Source organism: Megalobrama amblycephala, linkage group LG4, assembly GCF_018812025.1.
Source record: "Megalobrama amblycephala isolate DHTTF-2021 linkage group LG4, ASM1881202v1, whole genome shotgun sequence".
Classification (NCBI taxonomy): domain Eukaryota; kingdom Metazoa; phylum Chordata; class Actinopteri; order Cypriniformes; family Xenocyprididae; genus Megalobrama; species Megalobrama amblycephala.
Window position 1 is genome coordinate 5,490,899 of NC_063047.1, and position 15,252 is coordinate 5,506,150.

A 15,252-nucleotide genomic window follows, 5' to 3' on the forward strand; every position below is an offset into this window, starting at 1 on the left:
GAGGAGGCCAAGGTGGGGAGGAGCAAATTACATGACGGTGCCTTGGTGAATTCGATGGAGGATGCCGTAAAGGAAGACCTTAACCCTGTTGGATGATAATGGGGTGGGTTCTACGACACCAGATGATGTTCAGATGAATTCTTCAGAGGTAAAGAGCTGCAGGCTACTTCGTCGGATTGGAATATGTTTCACGGAATAGGGCAGGGCCGAATGCCAGAAGAATTTGTCAATGGGATTACGCAGAGTATGCTGCTTATATACGCTCTTAATGATGAATGACAGGACAATGATGATTCTGCTCTTCTAGGCACAGAAAGAAGACCTTCTAAATGTTGAATCTATTTAAAGTAAACTTCTTAAGGCAGTCGTCTGCACAAAAGTTGTTGCTGTTTCTGAAAACCAGTTTCATTTTTACATTTTATATAGAGATACAATACATTGTATCTCTGTGTGTTAAAGATATGATTTTTAAAAATACTAATTATTCATGCAGTTGAACACCAATAGGCTACTATGAAAGGGGGTTTGCTATAGCCCCAGGGCCCTCTGTGTTCTTAATGTGGGCCTGGTTGTGACGCACCCCCTGCATGTATTCTATAAGCAACCAAAACATTTACAAGATTCATCAAAGGAAGAAATTATAATTAATTAGTGTAAACTGTTGATGTTTAATGAATAAAATAACTATAATTCCATTTTTCATTTCTGAAAGCAGCATGTTCCAGTCAGAATACAGAACAATAAAAACAAACATTTCAATTTATTAATGATTTTACATAAATTTAAATGCTGAAATAATACATTCATGAAGACACATATGACATAAACTCATTATTTTAGTAAATATATTAATGTGAATTGATTTTTTTTTCACATACATTATTCATTGATCCTAAAATGAAACTAGCAAAAGAAGTTTCTCTCTTTTTTTTTTGGTCATTTCTATGGAGAGTCATATGTAGCTTCTCTCTCAGAGAGAGGCCTAGCATCTCTTTACAGGTACATCAATTACTGTCATGAGTCTCAGCATATAAAATTATATCACAGTTCTGTCAAAAAAGTGCTACATCTTGCAGTGTGTTAAACTCCTCTATGCCATTGAGGGTCTGGTAATGTCAAAAGTTCATAATACCTCTAATGTGTTTTGAAACCAAAGCCAAACAACAGTTAGAGATGCCCCTGACAGCTGTGCAGTCATACAATCTTGCTCTCTCTCACTCACTCTCTTATTGTAGGTATGTTTTTTTTTTTTTTTAATACAGAGAGTGCATACCTAAACCTACTTAATGTACATATTACCATGGAATAGGCAGCATGTCATACATTTCTCTCGCAACTCAGTTTTCACAAAACTCATTTAATCTGAAAGTCATTAGTATTAGTGTGTATGTATGTTTATTGAGTCTGTATGTCTTCTCTGTCCTCAGAAGCCAGTGATGTGACAGTAGGCCTCTAGGCTGGAGAACATGATGTAGAGAAACCACAAACCGAGGAACAACATTGAAGTCAGAACCTTTAGCGTTTTGGGCCCACCCAGCTCTCCGCCCACTGATGGCCGCCGCCGTAGCATCAGCACACCCATGTTAATGAAGGCGAAGATGGTGAAGAGTGTAACAGAGAATGCAAGTGAGCCAGGGTCTACATAAAACACCTGACCTTTGACCTCCCAGTAAATGGCTGAAATGGACCAAGCCACGCCAATCCCAAGGAAAACATTAACGGCGTTGCTACCGGTTACATTTCCAACTGAAGCATCTGCATACTCATCCTGTTGAGCAGCGACCTTGCTTGCAAATGTATCTAAAAAAGGAAGGAAGGGAGAAGTGATATGACTGACTGATAAAATGATTTTGGCCATGTTTACACAGCAACAGAATACAGTTGTCAGTCCTGAATTTGAGTCCTTATGTTCACACAAAGTTCAGGTATTTACAGGAGTGACAACTTCTCGGAAAACCTGCATTGTGTGAATGGAACCAGATTGGACAACTGGTTGTCTGTCAGGTCATACAGTGTGAGAGAGCCACTCTGCACAGCACAAACGCATGTCTGTTGTGTGTTTTTATGTGTTGTTTCGTTTTCAGTAACTCACAATGACGGAAATATGAGCTGTGTGTCATCTGAAGGTTTTAGATCCAGCCACTGTTCTCCACAAGTTGGAGCTGCTTCTGTCAGTTTAGTGTTCTACGCATGACTCAAATGTATGGAGTTAATATTGTGCCATAATTAAACAAGCAAACCCAGCATTTTGCAAACAAACATGATATGCTTTGCAAAGAAAAACTTGACTTGCAAACAAAAACAGAAAGTGATGTGCAAATACAAAGGTCAGTTTGAAGGAGAACGCAGAGGAGTAACAAATATATGTATTGTTTTACAAATAAAAATAAATGAGCCACATCATATTTCACAAGTAAATACAAACCATCCAACAAATGGCATGTAACCTTTGAACAAATACCAAATCTAGTGCATACATACGCACACCTGTCTGTTACGATTGTAAGACACTTGCCTTTTTATGAGATCTCTCGGCTTGATTTTCTCACAAATGTGTGCAGGCAGATTTTTCAGCTGATTATTATTATAAACGCATATTGACCCATGGCGAAGCGCCATCTGCTGTTTTGGAAGAGGAAGTTGCTCAACTGCATTTGTGAGTAAATCTGCCTGCACACATTTGTGAGAAAATCAAGCCGAGAGATCTCATAAAAAGGCAAGTGTCTTAAAATCGTAACAGACAGGTGTGCGTATGTATGCACTAGATTTGGTATTTGTTCAAAGATTGTATTTACTTGTGAAATATAATGTGGCTCATTTATTTTTATTTGTAAAACAAAACATTTGTTACTCCTCTGCGTTTTCGCTCAAACTGACCTCTGTATTTGCACATAACTTTCTGTTTGTTTGCGAGTCGAGTTTTCCTTTGCAAAGCAGGTCATGTTTGTTTGCAAAATGCTGGATTTGTTTGTTTAATTATGGCACAATATTAACTCCATACAATTGCTCCACTCTTCGCCCAGATATAAAAGCTGCTGTCAATGAAGTTAATGAAGATTTGATGGATGAACTTGTTGCTCGATTGGACTTGTTGTGTCAAAAGTGATACAACTTTTCAGTTCTATGGAGGTCTTTGATATTACATTAGCCACTGCCACTATGGTTATTGGTAAGAGAATACAGGCTTGACTCCCTTTGTGTATTCATACAGATTCATACAGTATTCGAGACGCTACTGTAAGTTGCTGTGTGAATAGGACATTTTGAGACTCACACTTGTAAGTAAAAGCAGTTGTCAATCCCCAAAACTGGCAGTGTGAACGTAGCCTTTGTTTCACATATCCAGGCACACAATCTACCATACATGTTTACCTGGTATGGAGGTTCCTAATGCGACAAACACTACAGCAGTGACAGTGTCACGGAGACCCACTGTGCAGCCGAAATGAGATGCCAAATCTCCGATCACAGCAGTTAGCATCCCAATGACCACAATGGACACAACGAAGCAGGCCCAGCCATTACAGTACTCTGTAGGTGGAACGAACGCAAACAGAATCTTCCAGAACACTGTAACCACATGCATGAAATAATCACAGCACGAAGGCTGCTGAGGCTCCCCTCCTTCCTCATCACCTTCTCCTGAGAAAAAGAAAAAAAGATAGGAATAAAACATTATCATCACCTGAAACAAACTCTCATGAGATTTTATGCACACAAACACAGCATAATTCATTTCATATATATAAAAACACAGAGATGATTTGATTCTACCTGCACTGACTGTTATAGCCTCAATGAACTGTTCCCTCCAGGAGTGTGTGCCAATTACTTCAGCAAGATTGGTATCCTTCAAAAGGCGGTCTACTGTATTCTAAACACATATGCACACCAAGGTAGAGCTCAGTGATTGAGAAATAAATCCAAAATAATCCAAAATAAATCCAAATCAGCAATCAATCAGATTTCACCAGTTGCTCTGTACACGTCATTACACTTTTTGTAATATTGATAGTATTCCAGTTTAATTTGCACAAAAGGACTATTCTTGTGTAACGGAGGCTAGCTAGTAAAGAGCTGTGCAGGTAAACCTCCCACCCCTGGCCTCAATAAGCAGGGCTTGAGGGGGCCCCTGCGACGAAGGACCGAGTGAAAACCCCCGTCCCCCCGGAACATGATCACGACGGACCGAGGGGGGGGGGCCCGCTTCTGATACCTTGCACCTGGACCCACCCCATGCTTGGGACGGCCCTGTCAATAGGCGCACTAGTGAGGTTTACCTGCACAGCTCTTTACTAGCTGGCCTCCTTTACACTTAGCCAGATTTATATTTTGTTTTATTGAAAAATCATATAAATTGTGTATAAAACTTTTGTTTTAATCTAGTTTTAAAGCTTTCAATTAGCAAACACACAGATTAAAACAGAAAGAGTTGCAAAGAGGAAATGAAATTTAATTGCATCACAATCTTCATGCATTTAGGTTTGATTAGTTCAGTTAGAGAGTGTTTAAAGGTTGAAGTTAAGGGCAATCCCAAAACACACTTCACACTGAGGCAAGTGGTCTACTACCGCATCTAAAACTCCATTAGGGGCCATTCCCTGTCGGACCTATACGAGGGAAGGAATATATACAGCTTATACAGCTTCTGTAGCATGTGACAGACTTAATTGGGCACAGAGTTTCATGTGTATGTTAATATATGCATGCATATGATGTGTATACCTTAAAGGCCATGCTCTCCTCTATAATGACCTCTAGCCTGCTGTGTTCTCCCAGAATGGGCTTCCCCTTCTCTGCTATACGTCTGGCATCCTCCACTTCTGGACCAGGAGTGGCTGGGGAAAATGAGAGGGAGAGCAAATGATAAATACTGAATGCTCAGATGTGAGGTATAACTATTCTTTATGTGTAGACAGACAAAAGTGCATATACACTGCATAAAAAACAGGACAAAAGCACGCACAAAAAAAAAAAAAAACTAATCGGAAAGGTATATATAATATGAAGAAAAAGTTTGTAAAATCATCTTACCCTGATTCAACAGCAAATCTACTTGCAGCATGCGAATAGAGAATGAATGAATAAATTAATCAATTAATAAATCAATCAATCTAAACTACCATTCAAAAGTTTGGGGTTGATAATTTTTTTTTTTTTTCATGTTTTTTTTTTTTTTTTTTTGAAAAAAAATAAAAGCAGTAACATTGTGAAATATTATAATTAAAATAACTTTTCTATTTGATTTTTTTTAAATGCAATATATTCCTGTGATGACAAAGCTGAATTTTCAGAAATCATTCTAATTTGCTGATTTGCTCCTCAAGAAACATGTCTTATTATTATTAATGTTGAAAACAGTTGTGCTGCTTGTTATTTTTGTGGAAACCTTGATACATTTTTAACAGTATCTAATCATTAGATAAATGAAGGAGGCTCCAAGTAGTTGATTAACTCACTAATGAACCTGGTGTTAATTCTCTCTTTAACATTCACTTTTATTGGTACACATCGGCTCATATTACGTACACACACACACACACACAAGCTTAAGTGTGTGCGTAGGCGAGTTGGATCTAGTTACTATGAGTGACGCATGTCTAGTTTGTCCCCCTGTTGTGCTGTTGTTATTGATCTGAAACTGGACACTGGTCATAGAAATGTGTGTGCCTGAGAGGTGAGTAGGAGGCTTTTGGCATCTCAATAGCCTTAACAAATGAAAATATAAGTAAGCATTCATAGAAATCTCCCACAATGAGAAAATATGAAAATACTATAATATCTGTGATAATTAACAAGGATAGGTACACACACAGACCTGAGATGCCTCTCTTGAGCCATTTGGGTTCTTCAAGTACAATGTAGAAATTTTCTCGCTTCTCATATTCCTGCATGTTAATGATGCGCACCTGTAGTGTCTTACTGTGGATACACACGCACACAAAGAGCAAAGGACAAATAATCATTTCCTCTTGGTTTTACCTCTGAAATATTAAAGGAGACCTCAGCATTTAAATCACATCAGAGTTGGGCCTGCATGAATACTTTAACACACAGTGCATAAATAATTAACCCACACACAGACGAACTGAGATGAGCTTTCGGTTGTGTACATGTTCTCCTCTCCACAAACCACGGCTGCATTGAGGGTTTAAGATTTATCTAATTTGTTTCAACAATAAAAGGTAGAACACATTTGTTCAATGTGTTTACGTGGTCTTTGCCATGTACTCTCTGAAGCTTCACTGTACAGTTGTACACTACCTGTGTAGACAGCACAGATTTCAACCTCATCAGATTTCACATACACACGAAATGAATGAAATGCTAAATAAAATCCTGTCAAAACTAAATTCTAACCATCAGAAAAAAATGCTATTTAAAGTGAATTTGAACCACACTGTTCATCAAAATGCAACCTATCATAAATGCTCTATTTTATTTATAATATAATGGTGTTACTATAAATATCTCCACATGTACAACTGAAGAACCAAAACTGGATTTTTTAATGAGAATATTTAGATCTATGGATATATGGGGTCACCTTGTGTCAATGTAAACCCTCTGGCCCAGGATGTCGGTTAAAAAAATATTTTTGACTGAAAAGACATTTGCTGCTCAAAATCCAGTATTAGTGTAACAGATTCAATCTGGAAGCACACACAGGACACTAGAGAACATCTGTTGAGATGTTGTACAGAAACGCATCCTCTCAGAGTATGAAAGTACTAGGCAGAAATTATAGACCAAACAGCAGTAAAGGTAAGCACTGGGGAGAAAGAGACCTCTAGTGGTTCAAATGAGATGTGTGGGCATAGTGACAAATAATAGAGGTTGTATGTATGCTGATGGTGACGTACTACAAGGCTTAAAAAAACAACAGCTCAGCTAGTATTTCAGAATAAGGAAATTCAACTAAAGTCTTTAATAATGCTTACTGTGCATTTTGAAAAATAGTAATTAAATCATACAGTAATTGCATATGATATATAAATTGACATACACTACTGTTCAAAAGTAAGATTTTTTTAAAGAAATGTATTATTTTATAGCAAGGATACATAACATTGATAAAAAGTGTCAGTAAATAAATAGTTAAATGCAGTCTTGCTGAGCATAAGTTTTCTTTAAAAAACAATTAAAAAACTTTCCGACATCAAAAAGTATTGAATGGTAGTGTATGTTAATTTATAATACCTTATAATGCATTATAACTGCATTGCATATATTAGTAAAGTATATTAATATGCTGTAATGGTCCACAAAAGCACATAATTAAAGGTTTTTCAGTGCTACTGCCAACCTGCTTATTGAGATACTTACCAAGACACTCCGCCATCAATTTAACACATGCATTAAACCACACCACATTTTTTCCATACATACAATTACCTCAATCTTTTACATAAATTCAAACTTTGTGTATATGTTTGCTAATCAGCTAAAGTTAAAATAACATAATTTGAATTGAATTTAAAACTTTAGTGTGGACATTTACCTAGTCTGCTCATTGGTAAACTCCAGCTCTCCTTGTGTGTGCTCATAGTCAACACCCTGCCTAGCAGAACCGTCCTCTGTGTGATACGGAATCGTTACGGTCCCGCGCATACCGGATGTCCGGTTCACAGGCACCTTCACCACACCTGAACATTCACCCACGCAGAGCTCCCGCTGACCAAATGCGAAGACTCCTGCATGGTCATCGTCCAGAATGGTTACCGTGGTTACGAGGGGTTCAACCAGTCGGGCACCATCAGTGTTGGTCCCACCCTCTCCCTCTCGCAGGTTTGAGAGACGCACAAAGAAGTGTTCATCTTCTTCAAACACATCATCATCAATAATGCCCACCTATAAAATGAACGCATACACACATTTCTTAAGACAACTCTTATATTCAACTCGAATATATGCACTACTGTTCAATAATTTGAGTTTAGTAATATTGTGGAATATTATTACAATTTTAAATATTAAAAAAAAAAATCTATATGAACATAGTTTAAAATTTAATTTATTCCATTGATGGCAAAGCTGAATTTTCTACATCATTACTCCAATCATCAGTGTCACATGATCCTTCAGAAATCATTCTAATATGCTGATTTGATGCTCAGTAAACATTTCTTATTATTCTTATCATTAGGGCTTGACATTATATTTTTTGCTCACCAGCCACTGTGGCTAGTGGTTTTCCAAAGTTACCAGCCACTCAGCATTTTCACTGGCCACAATTTTGACATTGATACCATGGGGGTAAATAGATATTTTTAATAATATCTCATAATTTGGCAGCAGGTATATTAGGCTGCTGTCACTTTAAGACCTGACACACATAACCATTATACTGTTACACATGCCTTTTCTTTGTCCAATGTTTACGTTCACTTAAAGGGGTGATTCAGTGTTTTTTTTCTAGGCTTGATTGTGTTTATGGGGCGCAGTTTAACATGTCCTAATGCTTCGTTTTTTTTTTTTTTTTAAAACGCTGTGTTTTTCATATATTTTACCTTTATTCTACACCTCTGTTTCCATTGTCATATGAACACCCGGTTTGACTTCCTCATTCTATGAGACCACTCCCTCCGAAATACGCAATGGGCTCAGATTGGTTAGCTGGCCCAGTGTTTGTGATTCGCTGAAGCGTCCAGAAACGTCCATTAGTTGTTATATGTGCTTCAGCGGAAAAGTAAATAATGGCATCTATATTGCCGTATCAAATTGAGCCCGAATCAGACCCATTACAAACAATAAAACGTACTTACAGTTAGGGGCCCATAAACAGCAAGTTCTGCTTTTAAAGTGGGAACTGCTTCATCTTTCAGTAATAGCCTTTGTGCAAATCCATCATTGAACTCATGTAAATTCTGGAAGCTGTCTTCCGCGCCGCATCCAGTGTAGAAAATATGACAGATTATAATGGGTTCTATTATCTTTTGATGAGTCGTGCACGTCCGGTGTAGACAAGTCTTCCGCTTCCATAATGCAGCGCAACATGGCCTTGCCCACTTTGTTGCATGTTCCATTGGGCAGGGTTTATGATGTCACCAACCCGGGAAGAAGCTGGTTGTAGTCCAAACGGGTCGTTTTTGTAGGCATTAAACTGCCATAACTTTAAATAACAATATCTCTGTTTGCATTGAACTTTAAGCGCTGTAACTTTGCAGATACTGTTTATGCTAACTAAACTAACTAAAGTGAAATTGCAATGAACCACCCCTTTAAAACATAACTGACTGTGTATAGGTGAATAGCAGTGAAAAAGGACTCAATTTAGTACTGAGAGGCAGTTTTATGTGCATGCACTTTGGGTGAGAGCACAAAATCTATGGGAATGAGTAAAATACGAGCAATATGCGCAATCCCACGCCAAAATTCAAACCCTGTAACACTAACAATATTTATCCGGAGCAAATGAAACAAGTGAATGAAGCAGGTTTGTGTGTCAGAGTGATGAGAGAATGAGAAAGCCCAGTTGGTATCATGTATCTATTCTGCGGAAAATTAGTTTTATAAGCGTTTCAGATATTTCAGTACTGGTATCGAAAAAATCTATATTTTTGACAACACTACATTGCCCTTAGTTTATTATTTCATATGTCTTTTTAAAAGCCTACAAGTGAAAAATATACATATTATATATAAAATTCAACCAACCAAAGTGGCTACAGCAGGAGTGACTGCCTTACACGCCACTGCTGAAATCCACCCGCATTTGGCGGGTGTTAATGTCAAGCTCTGATTATTATTGTTTAAAAAAAACAGTTCTGCTTAGTATTTTTGTGGAAAATGTGATATATTTGTTTCAGGATTCTTTAATGAATAGAAAGTTCAAAAGAACAGCATTTATTTGAAATAGAATTATTTTGGACCATTATACATGTCCTTACTTTTATTTAACAAGGACAAAAATTTATCAAAATTGACAGTATTCATGTCTTCAAAAACAAAACAAAAAAACAAAAAAAATCTTTTGTGTTTTCATTTGCCATTTGAATCATTCACATCATTCCACTGATTTTTTAATTGAATCACTTAGAAATAAATTATTCTTTTTTGTTCATGGATCAAACATCACTACTTTCTCACCTTTATTTCCTTGCGTGTTTCTCCAGGCTGAAATACGATCGTTCCCTCACAGTACTCATAATCTGCCCCAGAACTAGCTGACCCATTCTCTGTCCTGTAATCGACGTGGAAGGTTCTGGTTCCAGTTCCCCCCTGTAAACAGACCCATAGACTCACGTTCCCACAGTTCTCACTGCACTGATACTGCGCCTGCTCAAATGCGATCTGAGAACAGGTGGCCAGGTCATTCTCAGTCGAATCTCCAGCGACTCTCTTTGCCTGTTCGGCTGCGGCATGTTTCTTCAGTACGTTCCCTGCCCCGATCATCATGCGTGTTGCCTGCACACGGTAAAATGCCCGGCTCTTATGCTGTTTCTGCATGGAGGCATAGTTTGCCATTTCAATCAGCTGATCCAGGTCTTTGTCCGGATGCTTCTCTCTCAGTTCCTTCAGCATACGGATTACCTACAACCATAGACAGTCTCAGTAACATCTAAAAACCTTTCATTTCTGAATTCTCAATTCTTTCAACATCTTTATATGTAAGGTATGATATTCAGTCCATCATTATCGTAAAAATCTCTGGTAGAGTGATTAGGTCTTGTATCACCCTGTTTATTTTGAGATAATGACCGACTGACTGTATATTATCCCACTATATAGCTACTTAGCAAATAAATAAATGGACATGAAATATTGATTTGAGTTTAAAATACATGAGATAACTACACATATCTTAATACTAAAGTTTGAGATCAGTAAGATTTTTTTTTTTTTAAATTCTCTTATGCTTACCAAGGCTGCATTTACTTCAAAAACAGTAAAAACAGTAATATTGTGAAATATTATTACATTTTAAAAGAACTGTTTTCTAACTGACTATTCCTGTGATGCAAACCTGAATTTTCAGCATCATTACGCTAGTCTTGAGTCACATGATCCTTCAGAAATCATTCTAATATGATGTTTTGGTGCTCAAGAAGCATTTCAAAGTTAAAAACAGTTGTGCTGCTTAACATTTTTATTCAGGATTCATTGATAAATATAAAGTAAAGAGCATTTATTTGAAATATAAATCTTTTGTAGTATTATAAATGTCTTTACTATTATGTTTGATCAATTTAATGTGCAATTACTAAAAGTATTTATTTCTTTCAGGGAAAAAAAATCTTACTGACCACAAAGTTTTGAACAGTATGTGAAATGGCGGAAACTGCAAAGTTCTATGAGAAATATAAAACTGTCACAATATAGGAGATTGGTTGCTAGGGACAACGGTCAAATATACAAATGTGCAGTCAATATACAAAGATATTTCGCCATAGAATGCTGTGACTGACCGATTAGAATGAAGTAATGTTTTTATGCAAAGCAAATTAGAGCATTTGGTAACACTTTACTTGAAGGGGTGTGCATAAAACTGACATGACACCTTCATAATCATGACATGACACATGTCATGAATATGAAGGAGGTTTTATGAATGTTTATGACAACTGTCATTAAGTGTCATTCGCTCAATTATGTCATTTTAAATGCAAAGATGACATTGTTTGAGATGTCCGAGTTATGACAACTTGACATAAACCAATACATCATAACCTGTCAGTGTCTTTGTCATGACAACTTGACATCGTTTAGCTTTATGGGATAACATTACATTAAACTGTCATGTCGTTGGTTTTGACATTGGCTGTCATGAGGCTATTATAATAGTGTCATAAATATGTATCTTGAGCTCAAGTACAGTGGTACAAATTGAACTTGTCATTAAAATGTCATTAAGTGACAAAACTTTTTTTTTAAGTTTCCTCCAACAGAAGGTCAGATAATAGACAATTTCAAATTTCGTAAAAAAGATGACACTGTTATAAAATAATGGTAACACTTTATTTTAGGGTCTTTTAACTAGTTGCTTATTACTATTAGCATTCATATGGCTAAAATATTGGCTATTTATTAGTACTTATAAAGCACATATTAATGCCTTATTCTGCATGATCTTATTCTACATTCTTAATCCTACCCAATACCTAAACCTAACAAATTAACTATAATAAGCAGTAAATTAAAAGTTTATTGAGGGAATAGTCATAGTTAATCGTTTATATATGTGTTCCCTGTACTGAAATGTTACCAAAATAATGTAATGTAATGTTAACCCATAAAGCTAAGTAGTTTTAAGTTTGATAATTAATCTGCTATGTCATGTTTATGACATGTTTTGCTAATGTTAGCAAAATGTTGCTAATGTTAGCAAAATGACATGTTTTGCTAATGTCAAGTTGTCATGACAAAGACACTGACAGGTTATGATGTATTGGTTTATGTCAAGTTGTCGTAACAAAGACATCTCAAACAATGTCATCTTTGCATTAAAAATGACATAATTGAGCGAATGACATTTAATGACAGTTGTCATAAACATGCATAAAACCTCCTTCATATTCATGACACGTGTCATGTCAAGATTATGAAGGTGTCATGTCAGTCTTATGCACACCCCTTCAAGTAAAGTGTTACCGAGCATTTTTACTACTCTCCTTGTAGCATCTGGAATCCATTGGAGAACAAGAACATTCACCCCAATTTCACTCATAGAAGGAATATCTCAATAAGGATTTTTTTCGGTTTCTGTTTTGTTTTGCCCTCTCACCTCCTCTCTCTCCTGTTCAGGTTCTTTGGTTTTCTCAATATTAATGCTGGTGGTGTTGTTTTGATATTTTTCTCCCATGATGGCATCAATGCCTCTGGGTGCTAGCTCACCCTCCATCTCCACAATGATACCATGACGTTTATCAGCACGGTAGCGTTTGTGCAAGTACTTGTAAAAGAGCAGGCGCCGATCAGCGATCCACGCCATTAAGACACACACAGGGAAGAAGAACAGAGTGACCAGAGCCTCCCAGACCTCACACAAACACATAAAAGAAGTTAATAAAATTTACATCCACAGATATGTATCAACATACACATTATGCAAACATATTCTGCTTACACACACACACCTGTACAATGCCAGGGCTTATGACTGCCAGGATGAGGTAGAGCCAGATGTAGGCGAAGATGCTCCAGGATGCAGTAATGAAGAAGACTCTGAGGTGTTTAATCTTCCTCACCTCTCCATCAGGTATCACCCACACACACACTCCGATTATCACGAACATGTTAAATGCAGCACTGCCCACTATAGTGCCAGGACCCAGTTCTCCGGACTCAAAACCATGTCCACACACCTGTTACACACATACAAAGCAGAAAACAAAACTACCATGTTTCCAAAGCAATTAGTAATGCACAATGTAATATATATTTTAAATTATGACATATTATATTTTTTTCAGTTGAATGTCACTAATTTGTACTATCCTACAGGTTGCTTTATTTCTCCAGGTTTTAGGAGAGACTGAATTTTCATAAAAATTAGTCATTTCTAGAGAATAATTTCTGAGTTCTCCAGAATCATTTCTAGAGAAGTTAAATAAGCCATGTCTGGCAGCTGAAAAATTTAACTGACCATTCCAGTGTGAAACTTCATTGAGTTAAATGATGTCTTTACATGCACTACCATTTACATAGCGGCTGAAGTCATCACTTTAAAGTTATGAGGTGAGTGTATGTGTCAGTCTTTTAATAATTAAACTGATAAAGAAAAAAAAAAGCTAGGCCTTCATCTCTCTTGTGATAAACTACTGAGCAATGTGAGTTGCTGGTTTATTTTGAAGTTGTGTGCACACCTCTATTACAGACAGCAGGATCTCAGGGGCTGATGAACCCAAAGCCATGAGTGTGAGGTTGGAGACAGTTTCATTCCAGATTCTTACTGTCATTACTGTCTTCTCTCCATTTGCACCTGTCACAGTCACCTCCTTCTCCTAAAGGACACATTAAGTTTACAAAAACTTCATATGGGTGGGCCGTATGACCAAAATCTTATTTTTCATTTTTAAAACAATAAAAGTATATTACAACATAGTTATTATTTTAAATAATTTATTTTTAATAACCATGTAGGAATTCCAATTAGTGGATAGTCAAGTGAGTTAAATACTTTAGAAATAAAGGCACTTCATCTTATTTGACTATTTTCTCTTTCCATTTTGAAGTAGATGGACACAAACAAGAACCGTAAGGACTTAAACCATTTGTTAAATCACAGTTTTTCCTCTTCTAGAAAGCAGTTCTGCTCACTAATGTCCATGACAACATATCTACATTGGAATAAAGAATATTAAATTCTCTGCTAGATGACACACACCGTCATACCATACCTGTCATATTGTCATACTGGCCAGCATAAGAGACTTATTTCAAAAATCTTTATCTACATCTCTTTATATTCTTATATATTTCTCTCATATATATATATATATATATTACACTATATTGCCAAAAGTATTGGGACACCCCTCCATGGCCACAGGTGTATAAAATCAAGCATCGAGGCATGCAGACTTCTTCTACAAACATTTGTGAAAGAATGGGTCCACTCTCAGGGGCTCAGTGAATTCAAGTGTGGTACCGTGATAGGTTGCCACCTGTGCAATAAGTCCATTCGTGAAATTTCCTCACTACTAAATATTCCACGGTCAACTGTTAGTGGTATCATAACAAAGTGGAAGCAATTGAGAACAACAGCAACTCAGCCACAAAGTGGCAGGCCACGTAAAATCACAGAGCGGGGGCAGCGAAAGCTGAGGTGCACAGTGCGCAGAAGTTGCCAACTTTCTGCAGAGTCAATAGCTACAGACCTCCAAACTTCGTGTGGCCTTCAGATTAGCTCAAGAACAGTGCGTAGAGAGCTTCATGGAATGGATTTCCATGGCTGAGCAGCTGCATCCAAGCCTTACATCACCAAGTGCAATGCAAAGCGTCGGATGCAGTGGTGTAAAGCGCACCGCCACTGGACTCTAGAGCAGTGGAGACGTGTTCTCTGGAGTGACCAATCACGCTTCTCTGTCTGGCAATCCGATGGACGAGTCTGGGTTTGGTGGTTGCCACGAGAACGGTACTTGCCTGACTGCATTGTGCCAAGTTTGGTGGAGGGGGGATTATGGTGTGGGGTTGTTTTTCAGGGGTTGGGTTCGGCTCCTTAGTTCCAGTGAAAGGAACTCTTAATGCTTCAGTTTACCAAGACATTTTGGACAATTTCATGCTCCCAACTTTGTGGGAACAGTTTGGGGA

At 37.3% G+C, this 15,252-nt stretch overlaps 1 protein-coding gene across 5 annotated transcripts in view; it reads right to left on the minus strand.

Annotated features, from left to right (window-relative positions):
• Positions 1 to 648: 648 nt before the first annotated feature.
• slc8a2a (solute carrier family 8 member 2a) overlaps positions 649 to 15,252 on the minus strand; it is a 29,975-nt gene continuing 15,371 nt past the window's right edge. For 2 of the 5 annotated variants that reach the window (XM_048186975.1, XM_048186976.1), the window contains exons 4-15: positions 13,806 to 13,943; positions 13,077 to 13,304; positions 12,725 to 12,979; positions 10,090 to 10,533; positions 7,502 to 7,851; positions 5,819 to 5,922; positions 5,035 to 5,052; positions 4,726 to 4,838; positions 4,545 to 4,610; positions 3,775 to 3,874; positions 3,373 to 3,642; positions 649 to 1,800 (exon numbers count right to left, since the gene is read on the minus strand). In XM_048186975.1, the coding sequence (XP_048042932.1) occupies positions 1,424 to 1,800; positions 3,373 to 3,642; positions 3,775 to 3,874; positions 4,545 to 4,610; positions 4,726 to 4,838; positions 5,035 to 5,052; positions 5,819 to 5,922; positions 7,502 to 7,851; positions 10,090 to 10,533; positions 12,725 to 12,979; positions 13,077 to 13,304; positions 13,806 to 13,943 (2,463 nt within the window). In that variant the 3' untranslated portion in view covers positions 649 to 1,423. The remainder of the gene's footprint in view (positions 1,801 to 3,372; positions 3,643 to 3,774; positions 3,875 to 4,544; positions 4,611 to 4,725; positions 4,839 to 5,034; positions 5,053 to 5,818; positions 5,923 to 7,501; positions 7,852 to 10,089; positions 10,534 to 12,724; positions 12,980 to 13,076; positions 13,305 to 13,805; positions 13,944 to 15,252) is intronic. The other 3 variants (XM_048186977.1, XM_048186978.1, XM_048186979.1) reach the window with 3 other exon arrangements.